General features: G+C 53.9%; 1 protein-coding gene across 1 annotated transcript in view; it reads right to left on the reverse strand.

The window, feature by feature from the left end:
- Window positions 1-18,991, reverse strand: part of LOC140396817 (adhesion G protein-coupled receptor A2-like) — a 300,618-nt gene extending 281,627 nt beyond the window's left edge. Inside the window, 1 exon segment of the mRNA XM_072485571.1 lies at window positions 18,412-18,991. Within this exon segment, the coding sequence (XP_072341672.1) occupies window positions 18,412-18,614 (203 nt within the window). The 5' untranslated portion in view covers window positions 18,615-18,991.
- Between the last annotated feature and the right edge of the window lie 8,630 nt (window positions 18,992-27,621).

Raw genomic sequence — 27,621 nt, forward strand, 5'->3', positions numbered from 1 at the left:
GGCACTCCTTCAGTACCGACCCTCTGACAGTGCGACACTCCCTCAGTACTGACCCTCTGACAGTGCGGCACTCCTTCAGTACTGACCCTCTGACAGTGCGGCACTCCCTCAGTACTGACCCTCTGACAGTGCGGCACTCCCTCAGTACTGACCCTCTGACAGTGCGGCACTCCCTCAGTACCGACCCTCTGACAGTGCGGCACTCCCTCAGTATTGACCCTCTGACAGTGCAGCACTCCCTCAGCACTGACCCTCTGACAGTGCGGCACTCTGTCAGTACTGACCCTCTGACAGTGCGGCACTCCCTCAGTACCGACCCTCTGACAGTGCGGCACTCCCTCAGTACTGACCCTCTGACAGTGCGGCACTCCCTCAGTACCGACCCTCTGACAGTGCAGCACTCCCTCAGTATTGACCCTCTGACAGTGCAGCACTCCCTCAGCACTGACCCTCTGACAGTGCAGCACTCCTTCAGTACTGACCCTCTGACAGTGCAGCACTCCCTCAGCACTGACGCTCTGACAGTGCGGCGCTCCCTCAGTACTGACCCTCTGACAGTGCGGCACTCCCTCAGTACTGACCCTCTGACAGTGCGGCACTCCCTCAGTACTGACCCTCTGACAGTGCAGCACTCCCTCAGTACTGACCCTCTGACAGTGCGGCACTCCCTCAGTACTGACCCTCTGACAGTGCGGCACTCCCTCAGTACTGACCCTCTGACAGTGCGGCACTCCCTCAGTACTGACCCTCTGACAGTGCGGCACTCCCTCAGCACTGACCCTCTGACAGTGCAGCACTCCTTCAGTACCGACCCTCTGACAGTGCGGCACTCCCTCAGTACTGACCCTCTGACAGTGCAGCACTCCCTCAGTACTGACCCTCTGACAGTGCGGCACTCCCTCAGTACTGACCCTCTGACAGTGCGGCACTCCCTCAGTACTGACCCTCTGACAGTGCGGCACTCCCTCAGTACTGACCCTCTGACAGTGCGGCACTCCCTCAGTACTGACCCTCTGACAGTGCAGCACTCCTTCAGTACTGACCCTCTGACAGTGCGGCACTCCCTCAGTACTGACCCTCTGACAGTGCAGCACTCCCTCAGTACTGACCCTTTGACAGTGCGGCACTCCCTCAGTACTGACCCTCTGACAGTGCAGCAATCCCTCAGTACTCACCCTCTGACAGTGTAGCACTCCCTCAGTACTGACCCTCTGACAGTGCAGCACTCCCTCAGTACTGACCCTCTGACATTGCGGCACTCCCTCAGCACTGACCCTCTGACAGTGCGGTACTCCCTCAGTACTGACCCTCTGACATTGCGGCACTCCCTCAGTACTGACCCTCTGACAGTGCGGCACTCCCTCAGTACTGACCCTCTGACAGTGCAGCACTCCCTCAGTACTGACCCTCTGACAGTGCAGCACTCCCTCAGCACTGACGCTCTGACAGTGCGGCGCTCCCTCAGTACTGACCCTCTGACAGTGCGGCACTCCCTCAGTACTGACCCTCTGACAGTGCGGCGCTCCCTCAGTACTGACCCTCTGACAGTGCAGCACTCCCTCAGTACTGACCCTCTGACAGTGCGGCACTCCCTCAGTACTGACCCTCTGACAGTGCGGCACTCCCTCAGTACTGACCCTCTGACAGTGCAGCACTCCCTCAGTACTGACCCTCTGACAGTGCAGCACTCCCTCAGCACTGACGCTCTGACAGTGCGGCGCTCCCTCAGTACTGACCCTCTGACAGTGCGGCACTCCCTCAGTACTGACCCTCTGACAGTGCGGCGCTCCCTCAGTACTGACCCTCTGACAGTGCAGCACTCCCTCAGTACTGACCCTCTGACAGTGCGGCACTCCCTCAGTACTGACCCTCTGACAGTGCGGCACTCCCTCAGTACTGACCCTCTGACAGTGCGGCACTCCCTCAGTACTGACCCTCTGACAGTGCGGCACTCCCTCAGTACTGACCCTCTGACAGTGCAGCACTCCTTCAGTACCGACCCTCTGACAGTGCGGCACTCCCTCAGTACTGACCCTCTGACAGTGCAGCACTCCCTCAGTACTGACCCTCTGACAGTGCGGCACTCCCTCAGTACTGACCCTCTGACAGTGCGGCACTCCCTCAGTACTGACCCTCTGACAGTGCGGCACTCCCTCAGTACTGACCCTCTGACAGTGCAACACTCCTTCAGTACCGACCCTCTGACAGTGCGGCACTCCCTCAGTACTGACCCTCTGACAATGCAGCACTCCCTCAGTACTGACCCTCTGACAGTGCGGCACTCCCTCAGTACTGACCCTCTGACAGTGCAGCAATCCCTCAGTACTCACCCTCTGACAGTGCAGTACTCCCTCAGTACTGACCCTCTGACAGTGCAGCACTCCCTCAGTACTGACCCTCTGACAGTGCAGCACTCCCTCAGTTCTGACCCTCTGACAGTGCAGCACTCCCTCAGTACTGACCCTCTGACATTGCGGCACTCCCTCAGCACTGACCCTCTGACAGTGCGGTACTCCCTCAGTACTGACCCTCTGACATTGCGGCACTCCCTCAGTACTGACCCTCTGACATTGCGGCACTCCCTCAGTACTGACCCACTGACAGTGCAGCACTCCCTCAGTACTGATCCTCTGACAGTGCGGCACTCCCTCAGTACTGACCCTCTGACAGTGCGGTACTCCCTCAGTACTGACCCTCTGACAGTGCGGCACTCCCTCAGTATTGACCCTCTGACAGTGCGGCACTCCCTCAGTACTGACCCTCTGACAGTGCAGCACTCCCTCAGTACTGACCCTCTGACAGTGCAGCACTCCCTCAGTACTGACCCTCTGACAGTGCGGCAATCCCTCAGTACTGACCCACTGACAGTGCAGCACTCCCTCAGTACTGACCCTCTGACAGTGCGGCACTCCCTCAGTACTGACCCTCTGACAGTGCGGTACTCCCTCAGTACTGACCCTCTGGCAGTGCAGCACTCCCTCAGTATTGACCCTCTGACAGTGCGGCACTCCCTCACTACTGCACAGGAGGTGTCCGCCTGGAGTTTATTCTCTAACGTCTGCAGTGAAGTTTGAATAGTGAATCTTCTGATTGTGAGGTTACAGTGAGTGATGACTGATTAAACCACCCTGCCGTAACCCAGCTGGATGTGGACTGTGCCCTCACACACTGTGACCACATTCCTGCCCTTTCAACCTGTTTTAAATGGCGGAGGCAGAAATCTCGCATCCAGATGTTAAATCTTCTCGTGCACCAACCTCAGCGGCGGTCAGCTATACATCTGTGTGTGAGTAAACGCACACAGATTCTGCTCAACTGTGTGGGCTGGTTACTGCAGATTACCTATCCAAGGAGAGACAATTAACATGGTGAGAGAAGTCCAGGGTGAATGGGCCGAATGGATGCTGTGATTTCCCCATCCCACTCGAGGACCCAGGCAGGTCTCATTCTGCAGTCGTGAACATTTGCACGGGTACAAAATGTGGGACATGTCCTTTCTGTGGGGATGTGCATGTGCACAGTACTGTATCTAGTTATCTGTTAATGTAGAAAGTCATCTATATGACCTCCGACCAGCAGGTGGTGATAGAGATCCAACATGTGACTTCAGAGATGGGGCAGTTGGCAGTAAGTCGTACTGGAGGACAGTCGCACTAGAAGTAGCTTCAGGAGAATTCACTTATTAGTTAGCGTTTGTATTGTAGTTCGTCAGTTGTCATTCCACACGTTCATTTTGTTAATTAACTATCTTACTACTCAAAGAACTAGATGTTGTGTGTGCATCTTTACCAAGGACACAACAGAGAACATAACACTGTTATTCACAGTAGGCCTTCACCATCCCTGATGTCGCTCGGTTATGGGACCTGAGGTTTCTAACCCTCTGTGATAGACAAAGACAAGTGACTCTATAGTTTGAGGGGCATCAAGCAGGGGGAGATGCTGCTACAACATGAACTGGAATGGCCGGTCTGGAGACTGGACCCACGATGCTGCTGTCATTCCACGTCACGTTCCAGCCATGGAGCCAACCGAGGGAACCGAGCCCCTGGTGAGGAGCCAAGCACAGACACCAATCCCTCTCACCAGTATCCTACTCCCCAGTGGGGCCTGCGAAAGTTATCAGCTGCCTTGTGGATTCAGCTCCTGCAGGAATGAAGGTAAATCACTGCCCTTTAGAGAGACCTGAACACATAAACCAGTCACTGAGGGCAGCATGGTGTCGCACCGAGTGCATTTTGCTGCTTCATTTCTCCGTCCAGTAGAAAGCGGGAAAAAGGCACTCGCGTGAAGCAATGGGCAGTAACTAGAAAGAAAGGCGAAGGAATGCTCTTATGTATTACTTGTCTCTCTGAGTCACCCCACTGAAATGTAAACACGGAGAAGTTACAATCATGGTGCAGTTCACATCTTCCTGCCGAACACAAACAAGTCTTCGGGGAGAAACCGTGAGGAGAAAAATGGCAATTTTCTTCGGCCTTTTTGCAAGGGCAGAACCTGCCCAAAGCTGGTGTGAGCGGGGAGTCCGGGAGGAACAGCCGTCTTTGTCACAGTGACTGGAAAGAATCTCAGAATTGCTCTGCACATTGAAAAATTCCATAGTGAGTATCACAGTCTCACAGTGACCCACAGCCAGTGATGATGTTACAACTCTTGTGGAATGCAGGTACCCACCAAGGGCAGCTCGGTAACAACGCCTTATTTTTCAGACATTAATAGAGTGCTAAATATTGGCCAGGTTACTGGCCATTGGTCAGATTTAAAAGCATTGGCTAAACGTCTCAATCAAAAGGTACCAGCTCTGACATTTCATTGCCCTCAGTACTGAACCTCTGACAGTGCGGGGCTCCCTCAGTACTGACCCTCTGACAGTGCGGCACTCCCTCAGTACTGACCCTCTGACAGTGCGGCATTCCCTCAGTACTGACCCTCTGACAGTGCGGCACTCCCTCAGTACTGACCCTCTGTCAGTGCGGCACTCCCTCAGTACTGACCCTCTGACAGTGCAGCACTCCCTCAGTACTGACCCCCTGACAGTGTGGCGCTCCCTCAGTACTGACCCTCTGACAGTGCGGCACTCCCTCAGTACTGACCCTCTGACAGTGCAGCACTCCCTCAGTACTGACCCCTTGACAGTGTGGCGCTCCCTCAGTACTGACCCTCTGACAGTGCGGCACTCCCTCAGTACTGACCCTCTGACAGTGCAGCTCTCCCTCAGTACTGACCCTCTGACAGTGCGGCACTCCCTCAGTACTGACCCTCTGACAGGGCAGCGCTCCCTCAGTACGGACCCTCTGACAGTGCGACACTCACTCAGTACTGACCTGCTGACAGTGCAGCACTCCCTCAGTACTGACCCTCTGACAGTGCGGGGCTCCCTCAGTACTGACCCTCTGACAGTGCGGCACTCCCTCAGCACTGACCCTCTGACAGTGCAGCACTCCCTCAGTACTGACCCCCTGACAGTGTGGCGCTCCCTCAGTACTGACCCTCTGACAGTGCGGCACTCCCTCAGTACTGACCCTCTGACAGTGCGGCACTCCCTCAGTACTGACCCTCTGACAGTGCAGCACTCCCTCAGTACTGACCCCCTGACAGTGTGGCGCTCCCTCAGTACTGACCCTCTGACAGTGTGGCACTCCCTCAGTACTGACCCTCTGACAGTGCAGCTCTCCCTCAGTACTGACCCTCTGACAGTGCGGCACTCCCTCAGTACTGACCCTCTGACAGGGCAGCGCTCCCTCAGTACGGACCCTCTGACAGTGCGACACTCCCTCAGTACTGACCTGCTGACAGTGCAGCACTCCCTCAGTACTGACCCTCTGACAGTGCGGGGCTCCCTCAGTACTGACCCTCTGACAGTGCGGCACTCCCTCAGCACTGACCCTCTGACAGTGCAGCACTCCCTCAGTACTGACCCTCTGACAGTGCAGCACTCCCTCAGTACTGACCCTCTGACAGTGCACCACTCCCTCAGTACTGACCCTCTGACAGTGCGGCACTCCCTCAGTACTGACCCTCTGACAGTGCGGGGCTCCCTCAGTACTGACCCTCTGACAGTGCAGCACTCCCTCAGTACTGACCCTCTGACAGTGCAACACTCCCTCAGCACTGACCCTCTGACAGTGCGGGGCTCCCTCAGTACTGACCCTCTGACAGTGCGACACTCCCTCAGTACTGACCCGCTGACAGTGCAGCACTCCCTCAGCACTGACCCTCTGACAGTGCGGCACTCCCTCAGCACTGACCCGCTGACAGTGCAGCACTCCCTCAGTACTGACCCTCTGACAGTGCGGCACTCCCTCAGTACTGACCCTCTGACAGTGCGGCGATCCCTCAGTACTGACCCTCTGACAGTGCGGCACTCCCTCAGTACTGACCCTCTGACAGTGCTGCGCTCCCTCAGTACTGACCCTCTGACAGTGCGGCACTCCCTCAGTACTGACCCTCTGACAGTGCAGCACTCCCTCAGTACTGACCCTCTGACAGTGCGGCGCTCCCTCAGTACTGACCCTCTGACAGTGCAGCACTCCCTCAGTACTGACCCTCTGACAGTGCGGCACTCCCTCAGTACTGACCATCTGACAGTGCAGCTCTCCCTCAGTACTGACCCTCTGACAGTGCAGCACTCCCTCAGTACTGACCCTCTGACAGTGCGGCACTCCCTCAGTACTGACCCTCTGACAGTGTGGCACTCCCTCAGTACTGACCCTCTGACAGTGCAGCACTCCCTCAGCACTGACCCTCTGACAGTGCGGCACTCCCTCAGTACTGACCCTCTGACAGTGCGGCACTCCCTCAGTACTGACCCTCTGACAGTGCAGCTCTCCCTCAGTACTGACCCTCTGACAGTGCAGCACTCCCTCAGTACTGATCCTCTGACAGTGCGGCACTCCCTCAGTATTGAGCCTCTGACAGTGCGGCACTCCCTCAGTACTGACCCTCTGACAGTGCAGCACTCCCTCAGTACTGACCCTCTGACAATGCAGCACTCCCTCAGTACTGACCCTCTGACAGTGCGGCACTCCCTCAGTACTGACCCTCTGACAGTGCGGCACTCCCTCAGTACTGACTCTCTGACAGTGCGGCACTCTCTCAGTACTGACCCTCTAGACAGTGCGGCACTCCTTCAGTACTGACCCTCTGACAGTGCGGCACTCCCTCAGTACTGACCCTCTGACAGTGCAGCACTCCCTCTGTACTGACCCTCTGACAGTGCGGCACTCCCTCAGTACTGACCCTCTGACAGTGCGGCACTCCCTCAGTACTGACTCTCTGACAGTGCGGCACTCCCTCAGTACTGACCCTCTGACAGTGCGGCACTCCCTCAGTACTGACCCTCTGTCAGTGCAGCACTCCCTCAGTACTGACCCTCTGACAGTGTGGCGCTCCCTCAGTACTGACCCTCTGACAGTGCGGCACTCCCTCAGTACTGACCCTCTGACAGTGCGGCACTCCCTCAGTACTGACCCTCGGACAGTGCGGCACTCCCTCAGCACTGACTCTCTGACAGTGCGGCACTCCCTCAGTACTGACCCTCTGACAGTGCGACACTCCCTCAGTACTGACCTGCTGACAGTGCAGCACTCCCTCAGTACTGACCCTCTGACAGTGCGGGGCTCCCTCAGTACTGACCCTCTGACAGTGCGGCACACCCTCAGCACTGACCCTCTGACAGTGCAGCACTCCCTCAGTACTGACCCTCTGACAGTGCAGCACTCCCTCAGTACTGACCCTCTGACAGTGCACCACTCCCTCAGTACTGACCCTCTGACAGTGCGGCACTCCCTCAGTACTGACCCTCTGACAGTGCGGGGCTCCCTCAGTACTGACCCTCTGACAGTGCGACACTCCCTCAGTACTGACCCGCTGACAGTGCAGCACTCCCTCAGTACTGACCCTCTGACAGTGCGGGGCTCCCTCAGTACTGACCCTCTGACAGTGCAGCACTCCCTCAGCACTGACCCTCTGACAGTGCGGCACTCCCTCAGCACTGACCCTCTGACAGTGCAGCACTCCCTCAGTACTGACCCTCTGACAGTGCGGCACTCCCTCAGTACTGACCCTCTGACAGTGCGGCGATCCCTCAGTACTGACCCTCTGACAGTGCGGCACTCCCTCAGTACTGACCCTCTGACAGTGCAGCACTCCCTCAGTACTGACCCTCTGACAGTGCGGCACTCCCTCAGTACTGACCCTCTGACAGTGCAGCTCTCCCTCAGTACTGACCCTCTGACAGTGCAGCACTCCCTCAGTACTGACCCTCTGACAGTGCGGCACTCCCTCAGTACTGACCCTCTGACAGTGCGGCACTCCCTCAGTACTGACTCTCTGACAGTGCGGCACTCCCTCAGTACTGACCCTCTAGACAGTGCGGCACTCCTTCAGTACTGACCCTCTGACAGTGCGGCACTCCCTCAGTTCTGACCCTCTGACAGTGCAGCACTCCCTCTGTACTGACCCTCTGACAGTGCGGCACTCCCTCAGTACTGACCCTCTGACAGTGCGGCACTCCCTCAGTACTGACTCTCTGACAGTGCGGCACTCCCTCAGTACTGACCCTCTGACAGTGCGGCACTCCCTCAGTACTGACCCTCTGTCAGTGCAGCACTCCCTCAGTACTGACCCTCTGACAGTGTGGCGCTCCCTCAGTACTGACCCTCTGACAGTGCGGCACTCCCTCAGTACTGACCCTCTGACAGTGCGGCACTCCCTCAGTACTGACCCTCTGACAGTGCGGCACTCCCTCAGCAATGACTCTCCGACAGTGCGGCACTCCCTCAGTACTGACCCTCTGACAGTGCGGCACTCCCTCAGTACTGACCCTCTGACAGTGCGGCACTCCCTCAGTACTGACCCTCTGACAGTGCGGCACTCCCTCAGCACTGACTCTCCGACAGTGCGGCACTCCCTCAGTACTGACCCTCTGACAGTGCGGCACTCCCTCAGTACTGACCCTCTGACAGTGCAGCACTCCCTCAGTACTGACCCTCTGACAGTGCAGCACTCCCTCAGTACTGACTCTCTGACAGTGCAGTGCACCCTCAGTACCGACCCTCTGACAGTGCAGCACTCCCTCAGTACTGACCCTCTGACAGTGCGGCACTCCCTCAGTACTGACCCTCTGATAGTGCGGCACTCCCTCAGTACTGACCCTCTGACAGTGCAGCACTCCCTCAGTACTGACCCTCTGACAGTGCAGCACTCCCTCAAATTCCCCTTGGCAAATCAACATCCTGGGGGTTACCATTGATCAGAAACTGAACTGGACCCAGCCACATTAATACTGTGGCTACCAGGGTAGGTCAAAGGCTGGGAATCCTACAGCGAGTAACTCACCTCCTGACCCCCCAAAGCCTGTCCACCATCTACAAGCCACAAGTCAGGAGTGTGATGGAATACTCTCCACTTGCCTGGATGAGCGCAGCTCCAACAACACTCAAGAAGCTCGACACCATCCAGGACAAAGCAGCCCCGCTTGATTGCTCCCCTTCCACAAACATTCACTCCCTCCACCACCGACGCACAGCGGCAGCGTGTGTCCCATCTACAAGATGCACTGCAGTGACTCACCAAGGTTCCTCAGACAACACCATCCAAACCCAACCACTACCATTTAGAAGGACAAGAGCAGCAGATACCTGGGACCCCCACCACCTGGAGGTTCCCCTCCGAGTCACTCACCACCCTGACTTGGAAATATATCGGCCGTTCCTTCACTGTCGCTGGGTCATAATCCGGGAACTCCCTCCCTAGCAGCACAGTGGGTGTACCTACACCACAGGGACCGCAGCGGCTCAGGAAGGCAGCTCACCCCCACCTTCTCAAGGGGCAATTAGGGATGGGCAATAAATGCTGACCTAACCAGCGACGCCCACATCCCGTAAACCAAATTTAACATTTTTTCAATGCCTCCTTCCAGGCAGCACATTTGAGATTAGAACTCGGTGAAAAGAATTCTCCGGTTTGCTCTGATCCGTCACCAGTGTGGCCTCTGCTTCGAGACCCTCCAGCACGGGGGTCCTCCCTTTGAGGGTAAACTACGTGGGGATGTGTAACTCCAACGGCAATCAGAGACCCTCCACTCGCGATCTGCAAAGATGGGTTTTTCATTCCACCCTGGCAGCGGCGGTTTGGAAATTTCGTTCAGGGAATAAAGCCAAATTAAAAAGTTAATTCTTTTGAAGACCTCGAGGAAACCTCTCCTCGCCCTTCTCCGGTTGAAGGAGGACCGTCCCCCTCCCCTCTATTCTCCCCCCTCTCCAAGGAAACAAAGTCCCTCATCCTTGGAAACATTCTGACAAACCTCCTCTGCCTGGCCTTGACATCCTGAAGTCTGCTTCCCAGATGCCAACGCTCCCCTCCACTGGGAATAGTTTGAAGTTAGCTTTCCCTCAGTGTGGAGATATAGTCAGCGACACTCTACACAGTGGCAACCCTTTGCATCGGGAGCTCCTGGCTGACAGATAAACATTACACCGCCGCTCCACCCTCACCCTCTATTTTAACTCGGCCGGAGTCTAAACGTGGCTGACATCCACTAACATTGAGTCCTCTTTCAACACAAGGATTACAATCAATCTTTCAACGTCTGATCAACTCACCCAGCGGGAAAAGGGAGGAGGATTAAAATTACTGTCAGCTGCTGCTATCCTGTAACAGCTCAATGAGTCATCAAACACTTCCTTCCAGAGACATAACCCACAGGAGGCCATTCAGCCCCTCTCCAGCCTGTTACACAGGAACAGGAGGAGCCCATTCAGCCTCTCTCCAGCCTGTTACACAGGAACAGGAGGAGCCCATTCAGCCCCTCTCCAGCCTGTTACACAGGAACAGCCCATTCAGCCCCTCTCCAGCCTGTTACACAGGAACAGAAGGAGCCCATTCAGCCCCTCTCCAGCCTGTTACACAGGAACAGGAGGAGCCCATTCAGCCCCTCACAAGCCTGTTACACAGGAACAGGAGGAGCCCATTCAGCCCCTCTCCAGCCTGTTACACAGGAACAGCCCATTCAGCCCCTCTCCAGCCTGTTACACAGGAACAGAAGGAGCCCATTCAGCCCCTCTCCAGCCTGTTACACAGGAACAGGAGGAGCCCATTCAGCCCCTCACAAGCCTGTTACACAGGAACAGGAGGAGCCCATTCAGCCCCTCTCCAGCCTGTTACACAGGAACAGGAGGAGCCCATTCAGCCCCTCTCCAGCCTCTAACACAGGAACTGCCCATTCTACCCTCTCCAGCCTGTTACACAGGAACAGGAGGAGCCCATTCTGCCCCTCTCCAACCTGTTACACAGGAACAGGAGGAGGCCCATTCTGCCCCTCTCCAGCCTGTTACACAGGAACAGGAGGAGCCCATTCAGCCCCTCTCCAGCCTATTACACAGGAACAGGAGGAGCCCATTCAGCCCCTCTCCAGCCTGTTACACAGGAACAGGAGGAGGCCCATTCAGCCCCTCTCCAGCCTCTAACACAGGAACAGCCCATTCAGCCCCTCTCCAGCCTGTTACACAGGAACAGGAGGAGCCCATTCAGCCCCTCTCCAGCCTGTTACACAGGAACAGGAGGAGGCCCATTCAGCCCCTCCCCAACCTGTTACACAGGAACAGGAGGAGGCCCATTTGGCCCCTCTCCAGCCTGTTACACAGGAACAGGAGGAGCCCATTCAGCCCCTCTCCAGCCTGTTACACAGGAACAGGAAGAGCCCATTCAGCCCCTCTCCAGCCTGTTACACAGGAACAGGAGGAGCCCATTCAGCCACTCTCCAGCCTGTTACACAGGAACAGGAGGAGCCCATTCAGCCCCTCTCCAGCCTGTTACACAGGAACAGGAGGAGCCCATTCAGCCCCTTCTCCAGCCTGTTACACAGGAACAGGAGGAGCCCATTCAGCCCCTCTCCAGCCTGTTACACAGGAACAGGAGGAGGCCCATTCAGCCCCTTCTCCAGCCTGTTACACAGGAACAGGAGGAGGCCCATTCTGCCCCTCTCCAGCCTGTTACACAGGAACAGGAGGAGCCCATTCAGCCCCTCTCCAGCCTCTAACACAGGAACAGGAGGAGCCCATTCAGCCCCGCTCCAGCCTCTAACACAGGAACAGGAGGAGCCCATTCAGCCCCTCTCCAGCCTGTTACACAGGGACAGGGGGAGCCCATTCAGCCTCTCTCCAGCCTGTTACACAGGAACAGGAGGAGCCAATTCAGCCCCTCGATCCTGCCTCCACTGTTAAGGTTATGATTGATGTATTCCTTGATTCAATTCCATGCCTTTGTTCCATCCCTTGGTCCTTTCCACTGCTCACTATCTGGCAGCCATACCTATTACCACGTAGGAAATAATGATCGGCAAATCTCTAGGTTCACAGCAAGTACTGATCTGTTTGGCTACATTCATTTTAAATGAGTTGGTGAAGAGTTTGGGGTGGCACAGTGGTTAGCACTGCTGCCTCACAGCTTCCGGGTTCAATTCCGGCCTTGGGTGACTATCTGTGCGGAGTCTGCACGTTCTCCCCGTGTGTGCGTGGGTTTCCTCCCACAGTCCAAAGATGTGCAGGTTTGGTGGATTGGCCATGATAAATTGCCCTTAGTGTCCAAAAGGTTGTAGATGGCGTTACTGGGATATGGGGATAGGGTGGAGTTGTGGGCTTAAGTAGGGTGCTCTTTCCAAGAGCCGGTGCAGACCCGATGGGGCGAATGGCCTCCTTCTGCACTGTAGGAATTCTGTGGTTCTAAGAGAGGACCAAGTTTCTTGGAAGAGTGTACCCAATCCTGACTATGGGATGTCCTGTTTCAACTGGTGAATTACAGATAAATTACAGTCGCTCTTGTTCTGCCGGTAATTGCTTCATTTTGACATTCCCCAAATGTCAAACATTATCATTAACTAATCTCTCTGCCCCTTTACCCAGAGTGGCGGAAGCTACCACACGAAGCTGAGGTCAATAATGTCAATGTACGGGAAGGGAAGCTGGATAAACGTCTGAAGGAGAAATGAAAAGGATATGTTGTCAGTGACCACAACATGTGGAGCAGATGTAGGACATTCGGCCCATCACGCCTGTTCAATTAGATCATGGCTGATGTGATAATCCACAACTCCACTTTCCCGCCTTATCCCCATCCCCTCGATTCCCTCTCTGATTAAAACTCTGTCTCAGCCTTGAACATACTTAACGCCCCAGCCTCTACAGCTCTCTGCGGTAAAGAATTCCACAGATTCACTCCCCTCTGGGAGAAGAGATTCCTCCTCATCTCTGTCCTCTTGGACTTTTTCAGAATTTAAGGAAGCAGAAATATAAGTGTTACCTGTTTCTGTGGTGCACAGAAATATCATTCTATGCACTAGATGTCGCTCAGACACCAGTTTCGCCTGAGGAGAAAGGAATTGTATTTGTATAGCACCTTTCACAACCTAGGGGTGTCCCAAAGCACCCTGGGACAATGGAATACTTCTGGATTGCTGTCGCTGCTATAATGTGGGGAACACCCGGCCAGTTTGAACACATTGGACGGGACAATCAGAGAATCTGTTGTTGGTGACGCTGGACGAGGCATACATATTTGGGAAACTCAGTCACAACGCCCTTGAGGCACAGGGGGCGTTCGGACGCCATGCTGGCTCCCTCCTGGGTGACCTAATCAGCCCCCATTCCTGTGCTCCACCTCTGTGGCTCTGCACGTTTATTTCCCTCAAGTGCCACCTAACTTCCTTTGGAAATCATTCATCGTCTCTGCTTGCAGCGCCCTGGTGGGCAGTCAGTTCCCGCTCAGCATGAGAAAGGGCTTGCCCGTATGCTCCCGGTGTCCCCCCCCCCCCCCCCCCCCCCCCCTTCGTCCTGTTGCCATTGGAATGCCGGGAAAAGCTTTTGTTGGTCTACCTCACCAAAATCATTTCTCGTACAACTTGATCAGATCTCCCCTCAGCCACAATTCTCCAGCCTCACCAGTCTAACCTTGCTGCTAAGCCCCTATCCGTGCTATCAAGTCAATCTTTCCTCTCCCAGTCCTTCTGTCAAAGTGCTTCCTCTTCTACTTCTCGGTGTTAAATTCGACCTGGCGATTGTCTGCCCATTCCACTTTCGCCGTGTCCTGCTGCAGTGGATGAGGAGCATTCTCACTGTCTGCTACACCTCCAAGCTGGGTATCATCAACAAATTTTGAAATGTTAGGGGTGGCGCGCTGGCACAGTGGGTTAGCACTGCTGCCTCACGGCACCGAGGTCCCGGGTTCCATCCCGGCCCCGGGTCACTGTCCGTGTGGAGTTTGCACATTCTCCCCGTGTCTGCGTGGGTCTCACCCCCACAGCCCAAAGATGTGCCGGGTCGGTGGATTGGCCACGTTAAATTGCCCCTTAATTGGAAACAATGAATTGGGTACTTTAAATTTATTTTTAATTTTTGAAATTTTACTCTGTTCCGATATCCAAGTTGAAATGAAATGAAATGAAAATCGCTTATTGTCACAAGTAGGCTTCAAATGAAGTTACTGTGAAAAGCCCCTAGTCGCCACATTCCGGCGCCTGTTCGGGGAGGCTGGTATGGGTTATTGCCTTGCTCAGAGCCTCACAGACTCTCCCTGTTCTCCAACCTCCTATCCAAAAATATAACCATTTTCCACCACTCCCTTTCTTACTGCCCTGAGTTTTATTTTAAATTAAACCTCACATTGCCCCTCCTGTCCTATATCCCATTGGCTTTGATTTCGTACGGTGCTCCCCGGCTCCATTTTCAAATCGTTTCATCTGCCTGAGAGAGAGCAGGCATGTTTAACAACTGACGTGAAAAGCAGCCCTCCGGCTGTGCGGCACTCCCTCAGTACTGCACTGGAGGTGACAGTCTGAAATGTGGCAATGTCCCTGGAGCAGGTACTGATTGTAGAAACCTCTCCCGAGCTATCATCTGAGCCAGACTGCCAGAGTTATCATAAAGAGCCACAGGAATCAGTTCCAAAATGCCCGAAGTTAGGGACGGTGGAATTGGTCACAGTTGCTGTTGCCGGGTGCAGCAGTGTGGGCGTGTACGGCAGTGATGGGCAAGCTGGGCAGGAGAGTGGCTCGCAGGACTGGCGCGCCCTCCTTCATCTCAGTGGGCCACAAGAACATCAGAACATAAGCACCAGGAGCCAGAGAGTGGGTAATTCGGCCCCTCGAGCCTGCACTGCCACTCAATGTGATCATGGCTGATATCTTCCCGGCCCCAACTCCACCGTCCGGCCCGTCCTCCATAACACTTCAACCCATTACCAATTAAAAATCGAACTCCTCCTTAAATTGACTCACTGTCCCAGCATGCACCGCACTCTGGGGTCGCGAATTCCCCAGATTCACCATCCTTTGGGAGAAGTAGTTTCTCCTCATTTCTGTTTTAGACCTGCTCCCCCTTATCCTAAAACTCTGACCGCTCGTTCTGGAATGCCCCACAAGAGGAAGCATCTGCTCCAAGTCTACTTTATCCATACCTTTTATTATCTTATATCCCTCGATTTGATCTCCCCTCATTCTTCTAAACTCCAGAGAGTATCGGCCTGAACTGCTCAATCTCTCTTCATCTCTGGAATCAATCTAGTGAACCTCCTCTGAACTGCCTCCAAAACAACTACATCCCTCCTCAAATAAGGGGACCAAAACTGTGCACAATACTCCCGGGGCGGCCTCACCAATGCCTTGTACAGTTGCAGCAACACTTCTCTACTTTTATACTCTGTTCCTTTAGCTATAAAGGCCAAAATTCCATCTGCCTTCCTTCTTACCTGCTGTACCTAGTTTTCTGTGATTCATACACAAGGACACCCAGATCTCTCTACACCGAAGCACTCTGAAGTCTGTTAAATAATAATGGATAACCACCCAAAATGGATAACCTCACAATTATGGATGTTAAACTCCATCTGCCACATTTTGGCCCACTCACTGAACCTATCCACATCCATTTGTAAATTCCTTACTTCCTCGTTGCAACTTTCTGTCCCACCTATTTTAGTATCATCTACAAATTTGGCTCTAGAGCCTTCTATCCCTGCATCCAAGTCATTAACATAGATTGTAAATAGTTTGCGGCTCGAGGGCTGAACCCTGTGGCATCCACTAGTTACATCTTGACAACCAGAAAAGTACTCATTTATCCCACTCTCTACTTTCTGTTGGCCAAAAAGCTCATACATCACCCTTGATATTGAAATTGGGCTCGTTCACCAACTATGGCCCTTGAATAAGATTGACATTTAAGTGGCATTTAATACATGGATTATTTCATGACAAGTTATAGAAAATGCTGAATCATTTATATATTAATAGAACTGTCATCAACTTCAAATGGTGAAAACAAAAGAAATCTTTACACAGAGGGAGCGCACACCTCTCAATTTTGTAACCAATCAGCACACACCTCACTTCACTCACCCTCGCTGTATAATAATCTATCATCTTTATTATTGTCACCAGCAGGCTTACATTAACACTGCAATGAAGTTACTGTGAAAAGCCCCTAGTCGCCACACTCCGGCGCCTGTTCGGGTACACTGAGGGAGAATTCAGAATGTCCGATTCACCTAACAGCACGTCTTTGGACAGTGGGAGGAAACCGGAGCACCCGGAGGAAACCCACGCAGACACGGGGAGAACGTGCAGACTCCGCGCAGACAGTGACCCAAGCCGGGAATCGAACCTGGGGCTGTGAAGCAACAGTGCTAACCACTGTGCTACCGCGTGAATCAGTCAAGCCGGTCAGGAAAACATGGATAGAAATCAGCGGACTGTGGCGATCCTGCGCGTGGAGAACAGTCAGAAAACGTCTCGTGGGCCGCACTCAGTACTCAGATGGGCTGCAGCTTGTCCTGTACAGATGTATAGCGAATGCGTGGATCAGGCTGGGCAGGAGGTGTGCTGCTTCCTATGGCTGAATAGCGCACTGACATAAAGGGTTGAGCACTTGGGGAGAACTCTACTTCCCTGAATTTAACGAAAGTACAAATGGACCTGATGTTCGGGGAGCTGGTGACCCTGGGGCTGGGTCTGAATAAAAACCTTCCACAGTGGATTCGGGCTCGAAAGACTGACTGCCAGAGTGTCCCCTTCAGGACAGTTGGTGCCTTGGGACACATCTCGAGTTGGAACGGCTTAGTGAGCAGATATCTTGTCTTCCTGTCAGAAGGCTGCCGGGGGAGGGGGGGGGGGGGGGGTCTGTGGGATGAGATGCCGTTTCCTCCGGTTCCCTACCCTGGTAACCTTTAGCCCTTGCACAGCTCCCCATCCTTTTTGATCAGCTTGCTCGGCCAATTGCTGTGAGGGGCAGTCACAGGGGCCAATCTCTGAATTGAACACAAACGGTGATGTTCTACCATTGAACTGTAAAGGAATTCTAAGTCTATCAAACACAACTGTGTGCACCCCCTCCCCCGCCCGCGTCACCCACCCTCACCCACCCCCCACCTCCCCTGTCACCCCCCCACCCCTGTCACCCCCCCCGCCACCCCCCACCCGTCACCCACCACCCCTGTCACCCCACCACCCCTGTCACCCCCCCCCACCCTCACCCTCTCTTTAAATTCTGCCTTCTTTCTTCCTATTTAAATCACATTTTGAATTCTTTGTTGATTTAATGATATGGGCGTTAATTATTTTGTTACTTTATTCTGAACACAGTGCAGCACTGGCGTTGCGATACAGGATCAGCCATGGTCATATTGAACAGAATGGATTTGATGGGCTGAATGGGTTTGATGGGCTGAATGGGCCCCGATTCACATTGTGTGTGTTTCTCTTGGTGTTCAATTAGGATCTAATTGCTGATTTTATATTTTCAGCTTGTGTTGTGTGTTCTCCTCACTATGTTTCTTTTCAATGTCTGCATATGCTCAATTGGTTTGTTGGGGATTGACATGGCCTGTATTTACTCCGGACGTTTACGGATTTATTTATGGTCTCTGTTGGCCGTGTAATTATTTTCCTGACTCGGTCCTTGCTGGTTTTATTCTCACTTTTATTCGCCCCTTGCAGTCCCGTTAACTGGGAGCCCACGGCCAAATAGGAAGGAACTGAGTGGCTGACAAGCTGACAGCATGTCCCTCACAGACACCTACACACACACACAGACACACTGACACACACACAGACACCTACACACACACACACAGACACACACAGACAGACACACACACACACAGACACACACAGAGGCACACACACACACAGAGGCACACACACAGACATCCAACACAGGCAGACACACACACACACACAGAGACACACAACACAGGCAGACACACACACAGACACACACACATAGACAGACACACACAGACACCCACACATACACACAGGCAGGCAGACAGACAGACATACACACACAGGCACACACACACACACTCTTTTAGCATCCTTCCCTGGGACAGAAGAATAAAAAGCAGGCAGTAGTGACTCACAGATGCACAGTCCTGTTGGGCAGAAGGCTGGGTTGTGGGGTGTCCACCAGCTCCTGTTTGCTGCACACCACCCTCCTCCTGATGTGAGGGTAAGTGGGTCCCTTGGACCTGTCCTCAATGCAGACACAAGTGTTGGTAAGCAGCTCTGGGCAGCAGTGTGTGTGACAGACCAGCAGGAGCAGGCAGCACAGCCCCAGGATCATGGTGAAGTGTTCACTGCAAAAAGCTGCACATCCTCCACACTTCCCCTCGACACAGCAGCCAAGAAAACTTCTCCAAACTTTCCCCCCCCCCTCTGTCACAAAGTTTGCGGGAGTGGGGAAGGGGGTTGCAACATGTTGCTGCTGCTCCCCTGTCGGCTCAGTCCATGTTTGCCGAGAAGCCTGCTCTTCAGTTCAGGCAATCCGTGTCCCGTTACCCGCCTCTGCAGCACAGGCACCTCCCGCCTCGGGCAGCTTGCCACACGCCTTTCCCCGCAGCCCAAACACACCCTTTCCCATCACACAGGCGAAAGTCCCGAAGCTGCTCAACCTCTCCAAACTCCCAAAGACTGTCCCAATGCAGGAGCTGCTGCAGTTAGCCTGTCTGTCCCAGATCTGAGAGAGAGAGAGGCAGGGCTCCCCCCCCATTCCCAATCCCATTCCCATCCCGGGTCCTAGAGACAACACCTTCCCCAACATTCTCACAGCTCACTGCAGACTCTCACTCCACACCAGTCACAAACTTTTCTCTCATTTACAAACTTCAGGGTGTCGAGTAAAGGACATGTCAAAGGTGGAGGGGAAGGAGACTGGATTTAAAGGAACACTCTGCACAAGACAGGATTCCAAGGAAAGGTTCCACAAACATAAAGAATAAAAGTAAAATAATCTTTATCAGTGTCACCAGCAGGCTTGCATTAACACTGCAGTGAAGTTACTGTGAAAAGCCCCTAGTCGCCACATTCCGGAGCCTGTTCGCGTACACAGAGGGAGAATTCAGAATGTCCAATTCACCTAACAGCACGTCTTTCGGGACTTGTGGGAGAAAACCGGAGCCCCCGGAGGAAACCCACGCAGACGCGGGGAGAACGTGCAGACTCCGCACAGACAGTGACCCAAGCCGGGAATCGAACCTGGGAGCTGTGAAGCCACAGTGCTAACCACTGTGCTACCGTGCCACCCCTGGTGTCTGTGAGATACTGCACGCAGAATTCTCTGAGGAGGTAGCTGAGATGTTCTGACTGAGTGGCACAGTGGCCTTCGCTGAGGAAGGACATTTTCAGCTGACTGGGGGCAGGAAGGATTTGTATTTTCAAAATCCTCATTTTCCCAAAGCAATCCAACAGGGAGAAGGGGGATAGAAGGGCAGCATGGTAAGTGTGGGACGGTGGCACAGTGGCTAGCATCGCTGCTTCAAATCACCAGGGATCCATGTTCAATGGAACGATCTGCCTGGTCTGTATGCAGAATAATACTTTTCACTGTACCTCGGTACACGTGACAATAAATCAAATCAAAGCAATTCAGACCTCAGATGTCTGTGAGGAGTCTGCACGTACTCCCAGTGTGTGCGTGGGTTTCCTCCGGGTGCTCCGGTTTCTTCCCACAGCCCAAAGACGTGCAGGTTAGGTGGACTGGCCATGCTAAATTGCCCCCATGTGCTCAGGGATGTGCAGGTTAGGTTATGGGGTTACGGGGATAGGGTGAGGTGGACGGGTGAGTGGACATGGGTCGAGTGCTCTTTCGAAGTTGAGAGTTGATGGACCGAATGGCCTCCTTCTGCACTGTGGGGATTCTATGATTTGCTGAGAGATTGAGATGAAGAGGGATTGGAGGAGCCATTAGCACCAGATGGACCATGTCAGCTGGTCTGCTTCCTTCCTGTACAATCGGCGTGATCTCAACATATCCAACAACACAAGAAGCTCGACACCATCCAGGACAAAGCAGCCCTGCTTGATTGCTCCCCTTCCACAAACATTAAAACCCTCCACCACCGACACACAGCGGCAGCGTGTGTACCTTCTACAAGATGCACTGCGGGAACTCACCCAGGTTCCTTAGACAGCACCTTCCAAACCCACGGTCACTGCCATCTAGAAGGACAAGAGCAGCAGATACCTGGGAACCCCACCACCTGGAGGTTCCCCTCAGAGTCACTCACCACCCTGACTTGGAAATATATTGGCCGTTCCTTCACTGTCGCTGGGGCAACATCCTGGAACTCCCTCCCTAACAGCACAGTGGGTATGCCTACACCTCAGAGACTGCAGCGGCTCAAGAAGACGGCTCACCCCCACCGAATGGGGGGAATCTGGGGTTGGGTGATGAATGCTGGGCCTAACCAAAGGCAGAACTCAGCAAGTCTGAAGACACAGCAGACAAAACCGCCATTAAATGTGAAAGGTTGGAGGGAAGTTGTACAGAGGAGAGTGGAGTGAGAAATATGCAGAGATTGTCGACAGGGCTGATTGACTACGGGGTATTACAGCCGAGCCCGGCTCTGTTCTACAATCCCCCGGACCATGAGCAGAAGATGGAATCCTGACTCTCGGCCCCCTCCCTTCCCCTGCTCTCTCTCTGTTAACTCATAGACGCCGAGACCTTCTGTAACCCACCCCCTCCATCCCGCTTAAGTTCAGCCACATCAGCACAGGCCAGGGCTGCATGTGATGGTGGAGAGTGGGAGAAAACTGTGGGATCTGGAACACAGTTGCAGAAAAAGGCCCATTTTAGGGACCACGCGGACAGCTTTCAGTATCACGGCCATTTAAATAGGTGTATTTAATCTCTGTCGCTAGTTATCCTGAGGTGGTGATGGGGTGGAGGAATTTAACGTGGATAAGTGCGAGATCATGTATTTTGTTCGGAAAAATGGCAAGGCCGCTTATTATCTCAATGGGGAGAGACTTCAGGGGCACCGATGCAGAACGATCGGACTATCTTGGTGCATTTTATTGTATAAATTTAGAGTACCCAGTATAGTGTTCCCAATTAAGGGGCAATTTAGCGTGGCCAATCCTCCCACCCGGCACATTTTTGGGTTGTGGGGCTGAGTCCCACGCAGACACGGGGAGAACGTGCAAACTCCACACGGACAGTGACCCAGTGCCGGGATCGAACCCGGGACCTTGGCGCCGTGAGGCAGCAGTGCTAACCACTGCGCCACCGTGCTGCACTCGGGGGGTGTCCTCGTGCATGGGTCACAGAAAACTAGAATGCAGGCCCAGCTGGCAATAAGGAGGTGGATGTAGCGAAATGAACAGAGTATCGAGGTAGGGAAGTGTTGCTGCAACCGTACAAGGCAGTGGTGAGGCCGCCCCGGGAGGACGTGCACAGTTTTGTCCTCTTATTTGAGGAGGGATGTGGCTTTGGAGGCAGTTCAGAGGAGGTTCACTAGATTGATTCCAGAGATGAGGGGTTTGGCATATGAGGAGAGATTGAAGAGTTTAGGCCGATACTCTCTAGAGTTTAGAAGAATGAGGGGAGATCTAATCGAGATGCACAAGATGATAAACGGTCTGGATAAAGTAGTGGAGCTGATGTTTCCTCTTGTGGGGGATTCTAGAACGAGAGGCCATAGTTTTAGGATCAGAAGCAGCAGATTTAGAACAGATTTGAGGAGAAACTACTTCTCCCAAAGGGTTGTGAATCTGGGGAATTCGCTACCCCGGAGTGCGGTGCATGCTGGGACAGTGAGTCAATTTCAGGAGGAGTTAAACAGGTTTTTAATCGGCAATGGGTTGAAGGGTTAGGGAGAACGGGCAGGACGGTGGAGTTGAGGCCAGGATGGGATCAACCGTGATAGAATGGCGGAGCGGGCTCGATGGGCCGAATGGCCTCATTCTGCTCCAAAAGCTGATTAGACAGGAGCCGAAAAAGGACAGCGGAGCCCCTTCCTGAAAGAACACGAATCAATTTGTAGTTGGGCTCTTGGAACAATCCAGCATCTCAATGGTCACTCTCACTGACGTCAGGTTTTTATTTACAGATTCTTAAAAAGATGAATTAAAATGCTGCCAAAGTGGGTTTGGAGTTCAGGCTGTGAGCTGGATGTGGTCCCAGGATTGTCTGTCCCTCTCTGTTCCTATTACACTGCATTATTGTGCATGTGACAGAATCAATCCACTTGTTACACAGTGAAACACTGACCTCTCAAACTGACCCTCATCTACGGCCAGGGGACATCCTGCAACGCTCAAACTGACCCTTATCTACGACACAGGGGACATCCTGCAATGGTCAAACTGACCCTCATCTACGGCCCAGGAGTGACCTGCAACGCTCAAACTGACCCTTATCTACGGCCAGGGGACATCCTGCAACGCTCAAACTGACCCTTATCTACGACACAGGGGACATCCTGCAATGGTCAAACTGACCCTTATCTACGACCCAGGGGACATCCTGCAATGGTCAAACTGACCCTCATCTACGACCCAGGAGTGATCCTGCAACGGTCAAACTGACCATTATCTACGACGCAGGAGTGATCCTGCAACGGTCAAGCTGACCATTATCTACGACCCAGGGGTGATCTTGGAACGGTCAAACTGACCCTTATCTACGACCCAGGAGTAATCCTGCAATGGCCAAACTTACCCTCATCTACGGCCCAGGGGACATCCTGCAATGGTCAAACTGACCCTTATCTACAGCCCAGCGGACATCCTGCAACGCTCAAACTGACCCTTATCTACGACCCAGGGGACATCCTGCAACGGTCAAACTGACCCTTATCTACGGCCCAGGGGACATCCTGCAACGCTCAAACTGACCCTTATCTACGGCCCAGCGGACATCCTGCAACGCTCAAACTGACCCTTATCTACGGCCAGGGGACATCCTGCAACGCTCAAACTGACCCTTATCTACGGCCAGGGGACATCCTGCAATGGTCAAACTGACCCTTATCTACGACCCAGAGGACATCCTGCAACGGTCAAACTGACCCTTATCTACGGCGAGGGGACATCCTGCAACGGTCAAACTGACCCTTATCTACGGCCAGGGGACATCCTGCAACGGTCAAACTGACCCTTATCTACGGCCAAGGGACATCCTGCAACGCTTAAACTGACCCTTATCTACGGCCAGGGGACATCCTGAAACGCTCAAACTGACCCTTATCTACGGTCAGGTGACATCCTGAAACGCTCAAACTGACCCTTATCTACGGCCAGGGGACATCCTGCAACGCTCAAATGACCCTTATCTACGGCCAGGGGACATCCTGCAACGCTCACTGACCCTTCTCTACGGCCAGGGGACATCCTGCAACGTTCAAACTGACCTTTATCTACGGCCAGGGGACATCCTGCAACGCTCAAACTGACCCTTATCTACGGCCAGGGGACATCCTGCAATGCTCAAACTGACCCTTATCTATGGCCAGGGGACATCCTGAAACGGTCAAACTGACCCTTATCTATGGCCAGGGGACATCCTGCAACGCTCAAACTGACCATCTATGGCCCAGCGGACATTCTGCAACGGTCAAACTGACCCTTATCTACGACCCAGGGGACATCCTGCAACAGTCAAACTGACCCTTACCTACGGCCCAGGAGTGATCCGGCAACAGTCAAATCTACGACCCAGGGGTAATCATGCAATGGTCAAACTGGCCCTCATCTACGACCCAGGAGTGATCCTGCAACGGTCAAACTGACCCTCATCTACGGCTCAGGGGTGATCCGGCAACGCTCAAACTGACCCTCATCTGCGGCCCAGGAATGATCCTGCAACAGTCAAACTGACCCTTTTCTCGCCCCAGTGGTGATCTTGCAACGGTCAAACTGACATTTATCTACGGCCAGGGGACATCCTACAACGCTCAAACTGACCCTTATCTACGGCCAGGGGACATCCTGCAACGCTCACTGACCCTTATCTACGGCCAGGGGACATCCTGAAACGTTCAAACTGACCCATATCTATGGCCAGGGGACATCCAGCAACGGTCAAACTGACCCTTATCTACGGCCAGGGGACGTCCTGCAACGGTCAAACTGACCCTTATCTACGGCCAGGGGACATCCTGCAACGTTCAAACTGACCCTTATCTCCGACCAGGGGACATCCTGCAACTCTCAAACTGAACCTTATCTACGGCCAGGGGACATCCTGCAATGCTCACTGACCCTTATCTACGGCCAGGGGACATCCTGCAACGTTCAAACTGACCCTTATCTACGGCCAGGGGACATCCTGCAACGGTCAAACTGACCCTTATCTACGGCCAGGGGACATCCTGCAACGCTCAAACTGACCCTCATCGACGGCCAGGGGACATCCTGCTACGCTCAAACTGACCCTTATCTGCGACCCAGGGGACATCCTGCAACTCTCAAACTGACCCTTATCTACGGCCAGGGGACATCCTGCAACGGTCAAACTGACCCTTATCTACAGCCAGGGGACATCCTGCAACGGTCAAACTGACCCTTGTCTACGGCCAGGGGACATCCTGCAACGCTCAAACTGACCCTTATCTACGGCCCAGGGGACATCCTGCAACGGTCAAACTGACCCTTATCTACGGCTAGGGGACATCCTGCAACACTCAAACTGACCCTTATCTATGGCCAGGGGACATCCTGCAACGGTCAAACTGACCCTTATCTACGGCCAGGGGACATCCTGCAACGCTCAAACTGACCATCTACGGCCCAGCGGACATCCTGCAACGGTCAAACTGACCCTTATCTACGACCCAGGGGACATCCTGCAACAGTCAAACTGACCCTTATCTACGGCCCAGGAGTGATCCGGCAACAGTCAAACTGACCCTTATCTACGACCCAGGGGTGATCTTGCAATGGTCAAACTGACCCTCATCTACGACCCAGGAGTGATCCTGCAACGGTCAAACTGAGCCTCATCTACGGCTCAGGGGTGATCCGGCAACGCTCAAACTGACCGTCATCTACGGCCCAGGAATGATCCTGCAACGGTCAAACTAACCCTTTTCTCGACCCAGTGGTGACCGTGCAACGGTCAAACTGACCCTTATCTACGACCCAGGAGTGATCCTGCAACGGTCAAACTGACCCTTATCTACGGCCCAGAGGACATCCTGCAACGCTCAAACTGACCCTTATCTACGACCCAGGGGACATCCTGCAACGGTCAAACTGGCCCTTATCTACGGCCCAGGGGACATCCTGCAATGCTCAAAATGACCCTTATCTACGGCCCAGCGGACATCCTGCAACGGTCAAACTGACCCTTATCTACGGCCAGGGGACATCCTGCAACGCTCAAACTGACCCTTATCTACGGCCACGGGACATCCTGCAACGGTCCAACTGACCCTTATCTACGGCCAGGGGACATTCTGCAACGGTCAAACTGACCCTTATCTACGGCCAGGGGACATCCTGCAACGGTCAAACTGACCCTCATCTACGGCCAGGGGACATCCTGCAACGCTCAAACTGACCCTTATCTACGGCCAGGGGACATCCTGCAAAGGTCAAACTGACCCTTATCCATGGCCTGGGGACATCCTGCAACGGTTAAATTGACCATTATCTACAGCCAGGGGACATCCTACAACGCTCAAACTGGCCCTTATCTACGGCCCAGGATTGATCTGGCAACGCTCAAACTGACCCTTATCTACGGCCAGGGGACATTCTGCAACGCTCAAACTGACCCTTATCTACGGCCAGGGGACATCCTGCAACGGTCAAACTGACCCTTATCTACGACCCAGGGGACATCCTGCAATGGTCAAACTGACCCTTATCTACGGCCAGGGGACATCCTGCAACGGTCAAACTGACCCTTATCTACGGCCAGGGGACATCCTGCAATGGTCAAACTGACCCTTATCTACGGTCAGGGGACATCCTGCAACGATCAAACTGACCCTTATCTACGGCCAGGGGACATCCTGCAACGCTCAAACTGACCCTTATCTACGGCCCAGCGGACATCCTGCAACGGTCAAACTGACCCTTATCTACGGCCAGGGGACATCCTGCAACGCTCAAACTGACCCTTATCTACGGCCAGGGGACATCCTGCAATGGTCAAACTGACCCTTATCTACGACCCAGAGGACATCCTGCAACGGTCAAACTGACCCTTATCTACGGCGAGGGGACATCCTGCAACGGTCAAACTGACCCTTATCTCCGGCCAGGGGACATCCTGCAACGGTCAAACTGACCCTTATCTACGGCCAAGGGACATCCTGCAACGCTTAAACTGACCCTTATCTACGGCCAGGGGACATCCCGAAACGCTCAAACTGACCCTTATCTACGGTCAGGTGACATCCTGAAACGCTCAAACTGACCCTTATCTACGGCCAGGGGACATCCTGCAACGCTCAAACTGACCCTTATCTACGGCCAGGGGACATCCTGCAACGCTCACTGACCCTTCTCTACGGCCAGGGGACATCCTGCAACGTTCAAACTGACCCTTATCTACGGCCAGGGGACATCCTGCAACGCTCAAACTGACCCTTATCTACGGCCAGGGGACATCCTGCAATGGTCAAACTGACCCTTATCTACGGCCAGGGGACATCCTGCAACGGTCAAACTGACCCTTATCTACGGCCAGGGGACATCCTGCAAAGGTCAAACTGACCCTTATCTACGGCCCAGGGGACATCCTGCTACGCTCAAACTGACCCTTATCTATGGCCAGGGGACATCCTGCAATGGTCAAACTGACCCTTATCTACGGCCAGGGGACATCCTGCAATGGTCAAACTGAACCTTAGCTTCGGCCAGGGGACATCCTGCAACGCTCAAACTGACCCTTATCTACGGCCAGGGGACATCCTACAACGGTCAAACTGACCCTTATCTATGGCCAGTGGACATCCTGCAACGGTCAAACTGACCCTTATCTATGGCCAGTGGACATCCTGCAACGGTCAAACTGACCCTTATCTACGGCCAGGGGACATCCTGCAACGATCAAACTGACCATTATCTACGGCCAGGGGACATCCTGCAACGGTCAAACTGACCCTTATCTATGGCCAGTGGACATCCTGCAACGGTCAAACTGACCCTTATCTATGGCCAGTGGACATCCTGCAACGGTCAAACTGACCCTTATCTACGGCCAGGGGACATCCTGCAACGGTCAAACTGACCATTATCTACGGCCAGGGGACATCCTGCAACGGTCAAACTGACCCTCATCTACGGCCAGGGGACATCCTGCATCGCTCAAACTGACCCTTATCTACGGCCAGGGG

This window comes from Scyliorhinus torazame, chromosome 20 (genome assembly GCF_047496885.1).
Source record: "Scyliorhinus torazame isolate Kashiwa2021f chromosome 20, sScyTor2.1, whole genome shotgun sequence".
NCBI lineage: Eukaryota > Metazoa > Chordata > Chondrichthyes > Carcharhiniformes > Scyliorhinidae > Scyliorhinus > Scyliorhinus torazame.